The sequence below is a fragment of the Oryctolagus cuniculus genome, chromosome 2 (assembly GCF_051225735.1).
Source record: "Oryctolagus cuniculus isolate XC-2025 breed Fujian yellow rabbit chromosome 2, ASM5122573v1, whole genome shotgun sequence".
Classification (NCBI taxonomy): Eukaryota; Metazoa; Chordata; class Mammalia; order Lagomorpha; family Leporidae; genus Oryctolagus; species Oryctolagus cuniculus.
Window position 1 is genome coordinate 82,821,283 of NC_142868.1, and position 18,915 is coordinate 82,840,197.

General features: G+C 49.0%; 1 protein-coding gene across 1 annotated transcript in view; it reads right to left on the reverse strand.

The window, feature by feature from the left end:
* The window catches only part of GSR (glutathione-disulfide reductase), a 47,439-nt gene that overhangs the window by 26,129 nt on the left and 2,395 nt on the right, over positions 1-18,915 (reverse strand). Inside the window, exon 2 of the mRNA XM_008252335.5 lies at positions 4,563-4,589. Coding sequence (XP_008250557.3) covers positions 4,563-4,589 — 27 coding nt within the window. The remainder of the gene's footprint in view (positions 1-4,562; positions 4,590-18,915) is intronic.

An 18,915-nucleotide genomic window follows, 5' to 3' on the forward strand; every position in this document is an offset into this window, starting at 1 on the left:
TAGACAGCTCATAGCAAGAGTCTCGGGTGATTGCTGACATCATAAATAAGAGTGCCAATTGTTAAATCAACAACGGGAGTCACTGGGTACATGCTCCCCACGTAGGATCTCTGTCCTTAATGTGTTTTACTATGAAACTTAAAAACAACACTACTAGTCGAACAATACCCTATACCTTGTGCGGTTGTGTGAGTACAGCCTGTTGAAATCCTTGCTTAGTATATACTAAGTTGATCTTCAGTGTATGAAGGTAATTGAAAATGAAACTCAATGAAGGGCGGGATGGGAGAGGGAGTGGGAGAGGGGAGGGCCGCGGGAGGGAGGGAGGTGAGGGGGGAACCACAACAATACAAAAGTTGCACTTTGTAAATTCACATTTATTAAATAAAAAAAAACTATATAACAAACAAAAAAAGAACTTAATACTTTACCCTTTTAGTATTTTTTATGTTCTACTTAAAACTATTGGTTGAACTCTGTAATTAATACACAATTACTCTTAGGTGTTTAATTAATGCTATAACTAGTACTGAAACAGTATTTTACACTTTGTGTTTCTGTGTGGGTGCAAACTGTTGAAATCTTTACTTAATTTATGCTAAATTGATCTTCTCTATATAAAGATAATTGAAAATTAATCTTGATGTGAATGGAAGGGGAGAGGGAGTGGGAGAGGGGAGTGTTATGGGTGGGAGGGAAGTTATGGGGGGGAGCTATTGTAATCCATAAGCTGTACTTTGGAAATTTATGTTCATTAAATAAAATAAAATATATATAAAAAAAAGAAGAAAAAAAAAGAAAGAAGCTATTAGATAAAGTTGGACCAAAAACGTTAACAGAATAAACTCCTACTGTGTGTTTGGCCACTGCGAACAGGCCTTTCTAAGGGTGTATGTAATTAGTCATGTGGAACTCAGAGAGTTGATGCTTCTCTTGTGGAACATAGCCTACCCCCCGCCCCCAAGCCTGCTGTGCCAACCGATCAAGACAATTGCATTCAAATCACCATCTAGAACTCCCAATGACAAAGCCCCGCTTTTCTTTGTCAAACAAGCTTTAGACTCTGTTTTGGACAAGGCTTAGATGGCTTCTTTGCTCTTTTCCCTCTTTATGCCTCGGTGTATAAACTGATGGCTCTCTTGTTGGATTTTAATTCATTCAAGATGAAACTCATGTACCATACAATCAACCACTCTACTTGCTAAATTCTCTACCATAATGCATATGAAAGATTCACCAATACCACAGACTGTCACATGAACAGACCCATCACCCTGGAGCCCCACGTTTACTTATTCCTAATTCCTATCACGTGTGACACACACCCTGTGGAGGGGGTGCCTCTAACATGAACTTCACGGGGTTTTTAAGCTCGGACTCAATCCAGGTGGAAGGGGCCACGCAGTTCCACCCTCTGCTTCCTTCACTCCAGTCCTCTGCCAGGGGTGTTACTCTGGGCTTCAGTCTACTCTACACAACAAGAGGCAGTTACCAACCCGTCCTCAGCAATGCAAAAGCACTTTGAAGCCAGGAGAGCCCCAGGATAACGTGGGATAGATGTCTGCACCTGTGACCAGAAGGCGTGGGTGAAATGCAATACAAGGGGACTGCAAAGAGTTCGAGGAAAAATTCTGAAACCTCTGCAGAGCATTTCCACACTACATGTTTTCCTTCTACGTAGGGGAACAAAAATATCACAGACTCAAGTTTCAGCCCACTCTTTTCCCTGTGGAGTTTTTAAAAACGAGGCAGTACCAACCAACATTGAATTGACTAGCATTATTGGTTTAAACAACATAACCACCTTATAACTAATTTATGTCATATATTCGCTACTGCACGACCCCAAGGAAAACAGATTCCAAAACTTAGGACTAAAAGGAAAGCCGATAATTGAAGAAAAACTTCCCAAAGAAAAAGTTTCCTAAAACAGGAAAAAAAAAATCTACCTAAAGCAGGAAACAGATTTCAGAAAACCTTCCTGAAATTAGTGTAGGTCACTGTTGAGCTTGCCAATATAAAATGTCATCTCAGTAGCAAAAGGCTGTGAACTTGGGATCACACATTTGAAAATACATTCGCATGAAGCATAAAATGATTTGCAACTGTAAGCAAGAGGCAGCGTCAGAAATGAGAGCTGACAGGGCCGGCACTGTGACTTAGTGGATAAAGTCGCCGCCTGCAGCAGGAGCATCCCATACAGGCACCAGTTTGACTCCCGGCTGCTCTACTTCTGATCCAGCTTTCTGCTATGGCCTGGGAAAGCAGTGGAAGATGGCCCAAGTCTTTGGGCCCCTGCACCCGCGTGGGAGACCAGGAAAAAGCTCCTGGTTCCCGGCCTCAGATCGGCACAGCTCCAGTCATTGTGGCCATCTGGGGTGTGAACTAGTGGATGCAAGGCCTCTCTGTGTAAGTCTGCCTTTCAAATAAATAAACAAATCTTTAAAATATATAAAAAAAAAATGGAAGAAATGAGAGCTGCTGTTCTCCCTCTTTGTAAAGGGTACAGGAGTTCATTCAATGTGGCACTCATCACTGACATTAGGACCAACAAAACCACTAACGGGGTAAGGAGAATCCATGAAACTACAGGACCTAGGGGGGAATACTTTAGAAGAGCCCATTCAATAACTTGGTTTTCTGGCTGGGTCTCACTGTTGTGATATAAACGACCAATCTGAGTGAAGTACAGACGTAACTTCACTCTGCACACTAGCGAATGGACGGGCCAGTCTGACATACGATTCACTGCGGTGTCAGGTCACCCCAGAAACCGCGCCTGCTGGAACAGCAAAGATGGGCACTATTTCCACCAAAGTCCCCAGACACTATGCCTAGAAATGCCATCCAAGCAACCTGAGAAACACGGCTGTAGCACGCCCACAAGGCACCTAAAGCCACACAACACACGGCGCTAAATGAGCGATTTCTAGGGGAATACACCTCTGTGTTTCAAACCAAGAACTACCACTAACAAATAAAACAAGGAACCCACCACAATCCTGACGCCTCCTTCCAGCAAAGATAGTTCTAGCAGTTCCAGTGTCCTTGGGAAAACTCAGAACTCCACCGGAGCAGGTGAAGGAGCAGATAGCATCACACACACACACACGCACAGGTGAAGGAGCAGAGAGCAGCACACACACGCAAGCACACACACACGCGCACACACACACGCACAGGTGAAGGAGCAGAGAGCAGCACACACACACACACCCCACACACGCACCCACAAGCAGGTGAAGGAGCAGATAGCAGCACACGCACCCACACACATGCACACACGCCCGCAGCTGAAGGAGCAGATAGCATCACACACACTCACACGCAGGTGAAGGAATGGATAGCATCACACACACACACATGCACACACACACGCACACCCACATACCCACACACCACACACACACCCACACGCAGGTGAAGGAGATAGCATCACACACATACGCAGGTAAAGAAGCAGACACCATCACACTCATACCCCCCCATGCACACACACACACAAACCCACACTCAAGTGAAGGAGCAGATAGCATCACATACACATGCACCCACACACTCACACACACGCAGGTGAAGGAATGGATAGCATCACACACCCACATGCACACACACACACCCCCCACAAACACCCACACGCAGGTGAAGGAGCAGATAGCATCACACACATACGCAGGTAAAGAAGCAGACACCATCACACTCACACCCCCCGCGCACACACACACACACACGCACACACGACAGCTGCAAAGTCACCCAAGCTGCCCACCTTTAACCAGAGCCACCCGAGGGAGGAGCATCCACCCACTGCATCATTCACTTGCTGGGCCTGGGCTAGAAACTTTACTTGCTGCTGGCCCTGCCTGAGTAGATGGATGGTGCTCCTCTCTCACGCCAGGAATGGGCATTCTGTGGTCCCTGCTCCTGCTAGGCCATCAGCAGCTTCAGACCACAGCGTTCCATACCTGGTTGACCTCTGCACAGTGCCTACTGGGAGAGCTCACTGCATAGTGAATGTACAGGGTGAATTTCTTTGGCACATGGGATGCAGTGAATGCCCAGGAGCTAACATCACTGTGCTTATTGCCCCAGCAACCCCGCCTTCCCCTTCTTCCTGACTGAAAATGTCACCCGCTCCTGTATCCAGTCTCTCCTGCCGGAACAGCTCAATCCGAGCCAGGAGGATCTAAAGCCCTCTGCGGCCACTGCAGGGTGAGACCATCCTACCTGGAGCTCCTGGGGCCATCGGTGGCCATGTGGCGGCTTTACTGTTAATTATACACCAGGGACAGCAGAACGGAGAGCAGGACAAGGCTGGGGCCCTTTCAGATATCCTTGGGAGCTACGCCTTTCTCAGGAACTGCCTGTCTTCAAGATTCTTAGCAGGTGATATTAACAACCACAAAGAAAACCAACCCTATTGCGTAAGCCACTATTAGATGGATTCTCGGCTATTTTGTGCAGAACAACTTTTAACTAATACATTTGTAAACATTCTTATTCTGAACAGTTTACCAAATAAGAAAAAGGAATGTGGAAGGAAAGAAAAATAAAAATTCTACCTTTTTGGGTACACATCCGACATTCACCTGGGGGAGAAAAACAGAAAAAAACCATATGTTAAGAATGTTACACTCAAATCATCAAGCAAACTTGCAGGAAATAAACCCGCTGCACCAAGAAAGGAGATTTTCTTTCTTTTTCTTTATTTTATTTGACAGATAGAGTTACCAACAGTGAGAGAAAGAGAGAGATGGAAAGGTTTTCCTTCCGTTGGTTCACCCCCTAATGGCCGCCACGGCCAGCGCTGTGCCGATCCGAAGCCAGGAGCCAGGTGCTTCCTCCTGGTCTCTCATGCGGGTGCAGGGCCCAAGCACCTGGGCCATCCTCCACTGCACTCCCGGGCCACAGCAGAGAGCTGGACTGGAAGAGGAGCAACCGGGACTAGAACTGGCGCCCATATAGGGTGCCGGAGCCACAAGCGGAGGATTAGCCAAGTGAGCCACAGCGCCGGCCCCGGAGATTTTCTTGAGTTCTAAGTCACCCAGTTACTTCTATTACAGGTTGCAAAAAATCAGAACACTATTTTCCTTACATGATGAGGTAGAGAAAGGCAATCAGATCTTTTAAGCTGCTAGCTCATCAAGAATTTCTGTGAAATGTACTACGGAGCATGTGAGTGAAATACCTGAGGTGTCCCCTTTGACAAAACTACTGGAAACCTACATCATGCGACAGGGCCAAAGCGGTGGGAGTCATCCATGCTATGAAGTCTCAGGCAGTCCCCAAGGCAGGTCACAAACATGACTCTCAGCCTTTTCAGTCAGTACACACAGAAAGCATGGGTTGTTGTAAGATTTTATCAAATATCATCAAATAAAAAATTACCAGATACTTAGGAAAATAACTCTTCACAATGGTAAAGTTAGAGAGAAATGCTACCCAAGGGCCCTTACGAACTTAATAAGTTGCAATGCACACCTTTACTCAAGCAGTTTTTTGTACATCTGTTGATATTGACCCCTTCCTAAAATTTCTTTTAAAAAAGAGCTGCTTTGGCCGGCGCTGTGGCTCACTAGGCTAATCCTCTGCCTTGCGGCACCGGCACACTGGGTTCTAGTCCCGGTCGGGGCGCCGGATTCTGTCCCGGTTGCCGCTCTTCCAGGCCAGCTCTCTGCTGTGGCCAGGGAAGTGCAGTGGAGGATGGCCCAAGTACTTGGGCCCTGCACCCGCATGGGAAACCAGGAAAAGCACCTGGCTCCTGGCTTCGGATCGGCGCAATGCACCGGCCGCAGTGTGCCAGCTGCAGCGGCCATTGGAGGGTGAACCAACGGCAAAAGGAAGACCTTGAAGACCTTTCTCTCTGTTTCTCTCTCTCACTGTCCACTCTGCCTTGTCAAAAAAAAAAAAAAAAAAAAAGAGCTGCTTTACAGGGCCGGCGTTGTGGCGTAGTGGGCTAAGCCTCTGCCTGCGGCGCTAGCATCCTGTATGGGTGTTGGTCCTGGCTTCCTGGCTACTCCTCTTCCAATCTAGCTCTCTGCTTACAGCCTGAGAAAGCAGCAGATGGCCAAGTGCTTGGGCCCCTGCACCCGTGTGGGAGACTTGGAAGAAGCTCCTGGTTCTTGGCTTCAGATCAGCCCAGCTCCCGCCACTGCGGCTATTTGGAGAGTGAACCAGTGGGTAGAATCTCTCTCTCTTTCTGTCTCTCCTTCTCTCTATAACTCTGCCTTTCAAATAAATAAATAAATAAATAAAAATTTTTTTTTTTTTTAAAAGAGCTGCTTTATGGGGCAGGCGTTCGGCACAGCAGTTAAGTCACTATCTGGGATGCCCGCATCCCATACCAGAGTGCCTGGTCTGAGTTCCCATCCAGCTTCCTGTTAAATGTGCTCCCTTGGAAGCAGTAGATGATGGTGTAGGCACCAGGGTCCCTGTCACCCACACAGGAGACCTGGATTGAGTTCTGGGCTCCTAGCTTTGGCCTCGTCCAGTCCCAGCTGTTGTGGGGATTTAGGGGGTGAACCCGGGGAAGGGAGATTCCCTCTTTCCACCTCTGAAACAAAACCAAACCAAAGCAAAAAGAAACCTCAGTAGCCAGCCACATCTTAAAGATAAAAGATCATCTAAGTCATCCTCCACCTTGTGGCGCCGGCACACCGGGTTCTAGTCCCGGTCGGGGCGCCGGATTCTGTCCCGGTTGCCCCTCTTCCAGGCCAGCTCTCTGCTATGGCCAGGGAGTGCAGTGGAGGATGGCCCAGGTGCTTGGGCCCTGCACCCCATGGGAGACCAGGAAAAGCACCTGGATCCTGGCTCCTGCCATCGGATCAGCGCGGTGCGCCGGCTGCAGCGGCAGCCATTGGAGGGTGAACCAACGGCAAAGGAAGACCTTTCTCTCTCACTGTCCACTCTGCCTGTCAAAAAAAAAAAAAAAAAAAGATCATCTAAGTCATAAAACATCTATCTTGCGTCTATCAGATGATCAGACAGGTGACAAGTCCGCAGACTGACGATAACCAGTGTTAGCAAGCACACCCTGTTTGGTGCAGGGATTTTACTTTCAGGGATGTAACCTACAGAAAGTCACATGTGCTGCTCTTGTGAGAGCACAAGGAGGCGCCCCGAAGCACTGTCATAATAAATCACTGGCAGCACTGAGTATCCCCCAGGAGGTGAAGTATTAAATAAATTACTGTAGAATGAGTCTATACCCATTTGAAAGGAGAAGGCGGGTTTTTATGTACTGTGACAGAATGCGTTCTGAGACACAACAAGTACCATTAGAGAAAAAGAAAGTTGCAAAGCAATAGCTCTCCATCAGCAGCTTTGTATTTACATACGGGCATTATATTTAAATAGAGTCTGGCTGGACTCTGCATAGTCAAGTATTGTCTCTGAGAGAGGAAAATTCAATTTACACCATACTTCTTATAATGGATATAGATTCATTTATTACTTACATAACATTTAAATTTACTTTTTAAAGACTTATCTTACTGATTTGAAAGGCAGAGTGACAGAGGGAAAGACAGAGAAAGACATATTCCATCATTGGCTTACTCCCCAGATGGCCTTAACAGCCAGAGCTGGGCCAAGCTGAAGCCAGATTCCATCCGTACACTCCGATACGGGATGCTGGCATCTTAGGCAGCAGCTTTACCCAATGTACCACAGCACCGGCCCCTGACATAACTATTTTAGACAAATAAAATGATCTTATTTTTGAAGTAGAATTTAGATGAGTGATTCAATTTCTCTTGTCTGATATGATTTTTCCTTTATGTGAACACAGATACTTTCTAGACATAATTTACATCCAATGCTTACATAAGCACTGCTACTAATGACCATAAGGACCTGGCTTGGTTTTGTGGAGCCAGAAGAACCCAAACCTAGCTACTAGAATGTTTTCTAGGTATCCTTCGAGGGTGAAACCAAAACCACAAATGTGCCTGCCAAGGTACTTGATATGAACTGCTAGGTTCAAAGAAAGCAGGCCAAATCTCTCGTCTGAATGATGATCTCATTGCATAGTAATCTTCCATTCCTATATTTGTTTCAAATTCTATCTGTGAACAGCACACTGCTACAATTTCATTCTAATCCTATTACTTACTGTTGCTCTACTGAGGATCTACAAAGGAATGCGTTGTGTTTCTATGTACTTATTTTGGGAATCTGTTTTTCCCTAGAAAGAGATGGGTCGTATCTATCTAGTTTCGCAGTTGCATTTTTTTTTTTTTTTTTTGACAGGCAGAGTGGACAGTGAGAGAGAGAGACAGAGAGAAAGGTCTTCCTTTGCCGTTGGTTCACCCTCCAATGGCCACCGCGGCCAGCGCGCTGATCCGATGGCAGGAGCCAGGATCCAGGTGCTTTTCCTGGTCTCCCATGGGGTGCAGGGCCCAAGCACCTGGGCCATCCTCCACTGCACTCCCTGGCCATAGCAGAGAGCTGGCCTGGAAGAGGGGCAACCGGGACAGAATCCGGCGCCCCAACCAGGACTAGAATCCGGTGTGCCGGCGCCGCAAGGTGGAGGATTAGCCTGGTGAGCCGCGGCGCCGGCCCGGAGTTGCATTTTTCAGTGAGATGGTGCTACACTAAGGATTCTGGAGGCACAGGAGCAGCAGCTCAGGTGCCCAGAGAAGGGTGCAGAACTCAAGCCCAATAAAGTGATGGACAGCTGCAGCAGCATTACAGGCACGCAATTCACAGGGTACTTCGTAGGAGCAGTCACCGCGCTGTGTGACCGCCCTCCCACCGGACCGTGCTATTCCCCAGCCCCCACGGCCTTCACAAAGTCATGGGAAAAGTTGGATGGAGCCACTTGCAAGCAAGGAAGATGGCAGGAGTTCCTTAGCTGGCAAAAGCAAGGGAAAGCAGCTGACAGCCTGCGGGAAGAGCCTTCCCAGCAAAGCCCCCCTCTGCAGGGCACGGGCAAGCGAAGGGCTTCCAGGGCCTTCAACACACGCCTTTGGCAGCAGCTCAGGGTCACGGACAGGCTTCAGCTAGGACAGACTCCAGATTCAAGCTCCCCAAGGACACTGGTAGCGAAGATTTCAGCATGCCACATGAGCATACTGGCTGTCCTCAGTCACCTCTGGCTTCCAAGGTTCAAGCTGTCCCGAGGCACGGCACGCTCGGAACCTCTCTCACTGATAGCCAGTTCACTCCTCCTGTGCACTTGAAGCAATTTTAAAGTTGTAGAGGACGGTTTAAAAAAATAAATTAAATTAAATTTAAAAAGGGGTGCCTTTTCTGTGATGCAATAGGTTAATCCTCTGCCTGTGGCACTGGCATCTCATATGGGTGCCAGTTCAAGTCCTGGCTGCTCCACTTCCAATTCAGCTGTCTGCTATGGCCTGGGAAAGCAGTAGAAGATGATCCATATGCTTGGGCCCCTGCGCCCACGTGGGAGACCTGGAAGAAGCTCCTGGTTCCTGGCTTCGGATTGGCTCAGCACCAGCCATTGCGATCACCTGGGGAGTGAACCAGCGGGTGGAAGACCTCTCTCTCTCTCTCTCTCTCTCTCTTTCTTTTTCCCTCTCACGGTAACTCTGTCTCTCAAATAAATAAATAAAATCTTAAAAAACAAGTTTGTGGGGGCCAGTGTTATAATTCTGCCTTTCAAATAAATTAATATTAAAAAAATTTTTTTTATTTATTTGACAGATAGACAGTGAGAGACAGAGAGAAAGGTCTTCCTTCTGTTGGTTCACTCCCCAAATTGCCACTACGGCCAGAGCTACACCGATCCAAAGCCAGGAGCCAGGAGCCAGGAGCCAGGAGCTTCCCCCTGGTCTCCCATGCGGGTGCAGGACCCAAGCACCTGGGCCATCCTCCACTGCCCTCCCAGGCCACAGCAGAGAGCTGGACTGGAAAAGGAGCAACCGGGACTAGAACTGGCACCCATATGGGATGCCGGTGCCGCAGGCAGAGGATTAACAAGTGAGCCACAGCGCCAGCCCCTAAATTTTTTTAAATATTTATTCATTCATTTGAAAGGCAGAGTTACAGAGAGGCAGAAGGAGAGGCAGAGAGAGAAGTCTTCCGTCTACTGGTTCACTCTCCAAATGGCCGCAATAGCCAGAGCTGGGCCAGACCAAAGCCAGGAGCCAGAAGCTTCTTCCAGGACTCCTATGTGGGTGCAGGGGCCCAAGCACTTGGGCCATCTTCTGTTGCTTTCCCAGGCTCATTAGCACGGAGCTAGATGGGACTTGAACTGGCACCCATATGGGATGCCAGCAGTGCAGGCAGAGGCTTAACCCTCTATGCCACAGCACCAGCCCCACAAAAGTAAATGAATCTTAAAAACCAGTTTGGGGCCGACGCCGTGACTCAATAGGTTAATCCTCTGCCTGCGGCGCCAGCACAGCAGGTTCTAGTCCCGGTTGGGGCGCTGGATTCTGCCCCAGTTGTCCCTCTTCCAGGCCAGCTCTCTGCTATGGCCAGGGAGTGCAGTGGAGGATGGCCCAGGTGCTTGGGCCCTGCACCCCATGGGAGACCAAGAGAAGCACCTGGCTCCTGCCTTCAGATCAGCGCGGTGCGCCGGCTGCAGCGCACCAGCCGCAGCAGCCATTGGAGGGTGAACCAACGGCAAAGGAAGACCTTTCTCTCTGTCTCTCTCTCTCTCACTGTCCACTCCGCCTGTCAAAAAAAAAAAAAAAAAAAAAAAAAAAAAAAAAAAAAACCCACACAGTTTGGAAGATGCTTTTCCTAAAGGCCAAGATGGCCTAACATGTACTGGTACCAAGGGTATGACTAATGGGTTTATTTACTTTTTGGAAGATTGATTTATTTATCTGGAAGGCTGAGTTAGAAAGAGGGGAAAAGGGTATCTTCCATCTGCTGGTCCATTCCCCAAATGGCTGCAACAGCCAGGGCTGGGCCAGGCTGAAGCCAGGAGTCCGGGTCTCTCAGGTGGATGTCAGGGGCCCAACTACTTGGGCCATCTTCCTCTGCTTCTCCAGGTGCATTAGCAGAGAGCTGGATTGTAAGCAGAGCAGCCAGGACATGAACCGAACATTCTGATATCACAAACAGAAGCTTAGCCCACTATACCACAGCACCAAAGCCAATACACTATAGAGGTTGTTCCATGTGCTAATGGAGAAGAACGTGTGGTATTTGTTTTTTTATTCTTAGCAGGGAGCTGGATCAGAAGTGGAGCAGTTGGGACCTGAACCAGTGCCCACATGGGATGCCAGCGTCCCAGGTGGCAGCTTAATCCGCTGTGCCACATTAGCTCCATGTTTCAAAGTTTCTGCCATCTTGGCTTTAACCTTTTTCTAACCAGCCTCCCGTTCACTCGGGAGCACTGAGCACCCACTTGTGCCAGGCATCCTGCGAGGTAAAGCACTGTGTAGTTAGTTCCCGCCCTTGATGAGCCAGAGGGAGGCTCGGAGCCATGCAAGAGGGCCACTCGTGCATCAGCAACAGAATCCCTGCACTCTCTAAAGTGGGGAGCCCTGGGCCAGAAAGCAGAAGAGGGTGGGGGAATACTGTGGCCTTGTAGGACCAGAGCTGCTACACTGCAAAGGGTGCTGCACCCTGGGGCCTGGGGCAACGGTTGGAGGGGAGCTTGTGACCCTGAACTCCTCCTCCACCTATTCGGGCAGCTCCTGGGAACAGGCCTCCAGGGGTTTCTGCTGGTTTTAGAAACCAAGTTACACTACAGCTCAGCCTGACATGAGACACCTCTTGGCAGAGAGTAGAGGCACCCTTAGTTACCTACAAAGTTAGGGGCCCAGGGCAAAGAGCTCAGCACATTAGGGCCGGAAGCCCCTCCGCGGCCCCCTTCTCCTGGTCCGGGCTTAGGCCATCCAGCATGCATTTCTCAGTCTCTCCAAGCTCAGTTTCCTATTGTATCAGCCCTCCTGCTTCCCACAGGTGCACATAGCACTTCCACCTGGCAAACTCTCTGGCACAGGTGGACACTGACCAGTATGCCATGGGAAGGGTCCGGGCCTCAAGTTTCTTGCCCTCTCCCGCATGCTCATGGTCAGTGAGACTTGGCCTTGAACTTGTTCTCTTTTTCCAAACCAAACTCCATCTCTGACAGCTTCTTCTTCCAACCAACCCGGGGTTTCAACTCCTTCTGTTCAGTGGGCCGGGCAGCACTGGCTCACAGAACAGGAACCTCTCCAAGCAGGGACAGAACACATGCCAGTTCTGGTGACATAGGTGGCAAATTGCAGGGTTCCACTCCTTTTCCCAAGGCTGACCTCCTTACCTTCAATCCTGCCTGGACAGGTGGAAACCTCGCAATGCCTGTGCAGGCAGGAAGATGAGAACTTGCTTAACTGACAATTGCACCTGCCAAGCATGTCACCGTGCTTGGACTTCCTTCCTCTGGTCCCCCTCCACCACCTCCAGAACTGCCAACAGTGTCCACCCTCTTCTTTACAAAGCTATAGCGATAGCAAAGCTGCCTATAGTTTCCTCCCTCTTCTTCTAAAGTCTAGTTCAAAACCATCATGAGGAAGGAACACTTAGAAAATGAGCCAGTCTCTGTTTACAAAGCAAAGCACCATCAATTCACCAAGTCACTCTTTTAGCTACTAAATACTGAGCACCTGCTATGTGCAAGACCCTCTTCTAAGGGCTTGGGCTATACTGGTGATCAAAACAGGTAAAGATCCCCATCTCTGTAGCATTTCATCAGCTTTGCACCAACAATGACCAAATAAACATTAGATGCTATGGGCATCAGTTAATTCTGGTCCCTGGCACACAGTGACTGTTCCATGTCTAAGTCTCCACTTTCAAAGCCTTTTCCTTTCCAAAAAGACCAGTCCAGGAGGCATCAAGCTTGAGAAAGAAAGACAAAAGCAAAGACAGAAAGAGAGAGAAACTCCATACAGCAGAATCTAAAGCAAGAAGATGAACTGATACATTTGTAAGCTGTATTAACAAATGTTGGAACTAAAATTGTTTTTGCTCCATCCCAGGAATCATTAAATTGAAAGAATTATTATTATGGAGAATCTGGGGGATCCAGAAAGAGATTTTGAGGCAAAACTTGTAAAATGTCTGATGCCCCCTCTACAGTTAATATGTACTCCCCAATATCCTGCCCCCTCATAAAGAAAAGAATTTAGGATCCCAGATACAAGGGTATTTAAAAATGTTCATGGAAAAATAGAATTAGAAGATAAGCTTGGCCGGCGCCGCGGCTCACTAGGCTAATCCTCTGCCTTGCGGCACCGGCACACCGGGTCCTAGTCCCAGTCAGGGCACCGGATTCTGTCCCGGTTGCCCCTCTTCCAGGCCAGCTCTCTGCTGTGGCCCGGGAGTGCAGTGGAGGATGGCCCAGGTGCTTGGGCCCTGCACCCCATGGGAGACCAGGAGAAGCACCTGGCTCCTGGCTTCGGATCAGCGTGGTGCACCGGCCACAGCGCACCGGTCGCGACAGCCATTGGAGGGTGAACCAACGGCAAAGGAAGACCTTTCTCTGTCTCTCTCTCTCTCACTGTCCACTCTGCCTGTCAAAAAAAAAAAAAAAGAAGAAGAAGAAGAAGATAAGCTTATTCTAGTGCAGCATATTTAAAACTCATACGGGGCGGGGCTGGCGCTGTGGTGCAGCAGGTTAAAGCGCCGGCCTGCAGTGCTGGCATCCCATGTGGACATTGGTTTGAACCCTGGCTGCTCCACTTCCGATCCAGCTCTCTATGGCCTGGGAAAGCAGTAGAAGATGGCCCAAGTCCTTGGGAGTCCTGGAAGAAGCTCCTGGCTCCTGGCTTCGGATCAGCTCAGCTCTGGCCATCACGGTCATTTGGGGAGTGAACCAGCGGATTGAAGTTCCCTTCTACTATTTACCCAATGTTGGAATACCCAGTGAATCAATGGTTATTAATTATGACTGATTGGAATCCACTCACAATGACAAAGTTTGTTAGTATTAACATACCATTCCTTCAATTTCACTCTACAAGAAAAATTCTCCATGGTTTTCCCAAGTACATTACAAAAAAACAAAAACATAGAAAATCTTGAGAGATCCAGTGGCAGTTTTCCTTTTTCTCGCCACTCAGATTTAGTGGGTTTTTGAGACAGATTAAAAAGCAGTATTATAGGGGCTGGTGTTATGGCTGAGCGGGTAAAGCTGCCACCTGTGATACCAGCATCCCAAATGGGCATTGGTTCATGTTCCAGTTGCTCCACTCCACTCCAGCTCCCTGCTAATGGCCTGGGAAAGCAGCAAAAGATGGTCCAAGTGCTTGGGTCCCTGTACCTAAGTGGGAGACCTGGATGATGCTCCTGGCTTCCATCTGTGCCAGCCCAGCAGTTGCAGCCACTGAGTGAAGCAGTGGATGAAAAATCTCTCTTCCTCTGTCTCTGTAACTCTTTCCAATAAATAAATAAAAAAGGCAGTATTACACTAAGACCAGTGCAAAAAAAAAAAAAAAACACCAAAACAGTCAACTATGCAAATCAAAAGGTAAAGTTCAACAATAGTATCTGCCTACTCCACCTAACCCCACCCTTTATTTCATAATAATGAATATATGTGGACCCCGTTTTATGAAATTGTAGACCCATCAATCAAATTAAGACAATTTTCTGGTTTTGGTGATACTATCAACATTGAAGAAACTGATAATAGAGTTCCTTTAAATTGAGCTCCTTTCAGTAAACCCCACTTTAAAAAGCTTGTTCAGCCTTCTTGGGATGCAAACATTGTAATATCCAAGTACACGCTACAGCCTCCCTGCTAGGCTATGATTTACATATTGCTGAGTAACTGTGTGCAGCTCAGATGAGTGATAATCCAGCAAGCAGCCTGGCTCCCAGGCTTCTCTCAAAGCCCTTCTTCCCTGTCCCGTGGGGCTGTCCCGCTGGCACCAAGTAGGTGCAGAGGGTTTGGCCACCTGCCAACTCCCACTACTGAACCCCTCCTTGGTGAGGACTGCTCACCCATCGCCACGCAGCAGGTGATCATCTCAGAGTCAGAACACTCAGCTGAACACGTGCTCTCTCAGGCCCCAGGGCAGAAAGGGCAACTCCTCAAGCTGACGCGCCCAAGGTCAGCCTGGGACAACTCAATCTGCACAGCTGACAAGGCTCCCAGAGGCTGGACCCATCCTGGCTTTGGGCAAGCTTCGAAGTTCCTTCCATCTACACGTAATCTTTTTTTTTTTTTTTTTTTTTTTTTGAGGTAGAGTTATAGACAGTGAGAGACAGAGAGAAAGGTCTTCCTTCCATTGGTTCACTCCCCAAATGGCCGCCACGGCCAGTGCACTGCGCCGATCCGAAGCCAGGAGCCGGGTGCTTCCTCCTGGTCTCCCATGTGGGTGCAGGGGCCAAGCACTTGGGCCATCCTCCACTGCCTTCCCGGGCCACAGCAGAGAGCTGGCCTGGAAGAGGAGCAGCCAGGACTAGAACCGGCGCCCTTATGGGATGCCAGCACCACAGGTGGAGGATTAACCAACTGTGCCATAGCGCCGCCCCTACATCTAATCTTAAAGAGAGGCACTGTATTTGGCTTTTTGGAGACTTCAAAGAAAATTCAAAGATCATCTCATGGGGCCGGTGCTGTGGTATAGCAGGTAAAGCCTCCACCTGCAGGGTCAGCATCCCATATGGGCAATGGTTGGAGTTCCTGCTGCTCCACTTCTGATTCAGCTCTCCGTTATGCCTTGGGAAAATAACAAAAGATGGTCCAAGTCCTTGGACCCCTGCACCTACACGGGAGACCCAGAAGAAGCTCCTGGCTCCCGGCTTCAGATCAGCCCAGCTCTGGCCATTGTGGCTATTTGGGCGGGGGGAGGGGAGGTGAACCAGTGGATGGAATACTTCTCTCTCTCTGCTTCTGCCTCTCTCTAACTCTTCCTTTCAAATAAATAAATAAGTCTTTAAAAATAAGTCATCTCGTGTACCTGCATTTTCTTTTTTTAATATTTATTTATTTATTTGAAAGGCAGAGTTGCAGAGAGAGAGAGGGAGAGGTCTTCCATCTGCTAGTTCACTCCTCAAATGGCCACGACGGCCAGAGCCGAGCTGATCCAAAGCCAGGAGCCGGGAGTTTCTTCCGGATCTTCCACGCGGGTGCAGGAGCCCAAGGATTTGTGTCATCCTCCATTGCTTCCCCAGGCCATAGCAGAGAGCTGGATTGGATGTGGAGCAGCCGGGACTCAAACCAGTGCCCACATAGGATGCCGGCACTGCAGGCAGAGGCTTTACCCACTACGCCACAGCGCCGGCCCCAATAAACTCTTTTCTTAAAAAAAAAAAAAAGTGGGATCAAGACACTCCACTTGCACATGCTCCTTCCTGTGTTGTACACAGACTCTGGAACTAGCTCCTGCCTCTGCTGCTTTGAACACACACACACACACACACACACACACACACACACCCCACGGGGCAAGATCATCGTATATCTGACCTTCAAAACTCCTGGCCTCCACTGTGGGTCTCAAAGCTATGAATTCTTTTTTTTTTTTTTTTTTTTTTTTTGACAGGCAGAGTGGACAGTGAGAGAGAGAAATGAGAGAAAAGTCTTCCTTTGCCGTTGGTTCACCTGGCAATGGCCACTGCGCTGCGGCCGGCCCACCACGCTGATCTGATGGCAGGAGCCAGGTGCTTCTCCTGGTCTCCCATGGGGTGCAGGGCCCAAGCACTTGGGCCATCCTCCACTGCACTCCCTGGCCATAGCAGAGAGCTGGCCTGGAAGAGGGGCAACCGGGACAGAATCCGGCGCCCCATCTGGGACTAGAACCCGGTGTGCCGGCGTCGCAAGGCGGAGGATTAGCCTAGTGAGCTGCGGCGCTGGACTCAAAGCTATGAATTCTGTCAAAGAAAAATGAACTCTGTCTTGCAAAATACCGCACACCAGGGGGCTTACCCAGCAGACATTTATTTCTCATAGTCTGGGGACTGGGAGACTGTACCCCTGCAAGGGCTCCCCTCTCCCCTATGTCTTCACAGGACAGATGGAGCTCTGACGGCCCTTCCTCTTCTGATGGAAACCCAGCATGAGGCCCACTACGGTGACCTCATCTAGACCTCTCACCTCCCAACGGCCCCACCTCCAAGTACCCTCACATTGGAGGGGACAGATCATTCAGTCCACGCACCAACACCTGTCACTCATCTTGAAACTACTCAGGCTTGTCTTCTAGCGAAGAGCCTACACTATCATATCACAGGAGGGAACAGGGGGAACGCCCTGGAAAAGGAAAACCAACAAGGAATCAGAAAGTCAAGGCAAGCGGTCACACCACACAGACAGCCTTGGAAGGCCGGTGCTGTGGCACAGCGAGTTAAGCCGCTATCTGCAATGCCGGCATCCCATATGGGCGCCCGTTTGAGTCCCAGCTGCTCCACATCTGATCCAGCTCCCTACTACTGTGCCTGGGAAAACAGCAGAAAATGGTCCAAGTGCTTGGGACCCTGCACCCTTGTGGGAGACCCAGATGAAGCTCCTGGCTTAGGCTTGGCCCAGGCCGGGCCAACCGGGGAGTAAACCAGCAGATGGAAGAGCTCTCTCTTCTCTGTAGCTCTTTCAAATAAATAAATAAAATCTTAAAAAAAAAAAAAAAAAAAAACCCTGGGAAATGTAATGACAGATGGACAGAGATCTTCCAAGTGCTGGTTCACTCCCCAAATGCCTACAATAGCTGAAGAGTTTGGAACACGGATGGCAGGAACCCAAGTACTTGAGCCATCACCTGCGGCCTCCCGCGGCGCACATCAGCAGGCAGCTGGAAGGGAAGAAGTGGTACATGACCCCAGGTACTCTGATAAGGAATGTGGGCATCCTCAGTAGTGTCCAAGTCACTGCACCAAACACCTGCCCCTGGCTAGCTTTTTTAAAAATGAGAATACTGGGGCTGTTGCTGGGCTGTAGCAGGTAAAGCTGCCACCTGCAGTGCCGGCATCCCTTATGGGCACCCAGCTGCTCCACTTCTGATCCAGCTCTCTGCAATGGCCTGAGAAAGCAATAATATTGCACATTTTTAAAAAAGATTTGTTTATTTATCCGAAAGGTAAAGAGTTACAGAGATACAGAGGCAGAGAGAAAGAGGTCTTCTACCCGCTGGTTCACTCCCCAAATGGCTGCCATGGCAGGAGCTAGGCCTATCCGAAGCCAGGAGCTTCTTCTGGGTCTCCCATGTGAGTGCAGGGGCCCAAGGACTTGGGCCATCTTCTACTGCTTTCCCAGGCCACAGCAGAGAGCTGGATCAGAGGTGGAGCGGCCAGGACTCAAACTGGCACTGCAGGCAGCAGCCTTACCCACCACACCATAGTGCTGGCCCTGGGACTTTAATTTTTTTTTTTTAAGATTTATTTATTTACTTGAAAGTCAGTTACACAGAGAGAGAAGAGAGAGAGAGAGAGAGAAGGGTCTTCTATCTGCTGGTTCACTCCCCAATTGGCCACAAGGGCCAGAGCTGTGCCTATCCTTAGCCAGGAGCCAGGAGCTTTCTCTGGGTCCTCCATGCAGGTGCAGGGGCCCAAGGACTTGGGCCATCTTCTATTACTTTCCCAGGCCATAGCAGAGAGCTGGATGTTAAGTGGAGCAGCTGGGACTAGAACCGGCCCCCACATGGGATGCCGGCACTGCAGGCAGAGGCTTTACCCGTTAAGCCACAGCACCGGCCCCGGAACTTTAATCTTACTGTGCTTTTCTGCCTGCCCCGGAAATGAAAAATGAACAAATGAAATGATGTTCTTCAGAAATTTTCCATTTTCCCTACACTTGCTTGGATATCACTGTATATGGTAAGTTTATTACTTCATCTGTGGATAGCTGGATAGCCCACGTAACTGGAATCCTTGAACACATCTAAACTGTGTCTTACCCCTTCTCTGATATTCAATGCTTACTGTACAACCTTAGCTGTAAGTGAAAAATCAAAAGTCGGGTGGAAAACAGCCCTAATGTAACATCATTACAACGTTAAGTAGAGGGGAGAA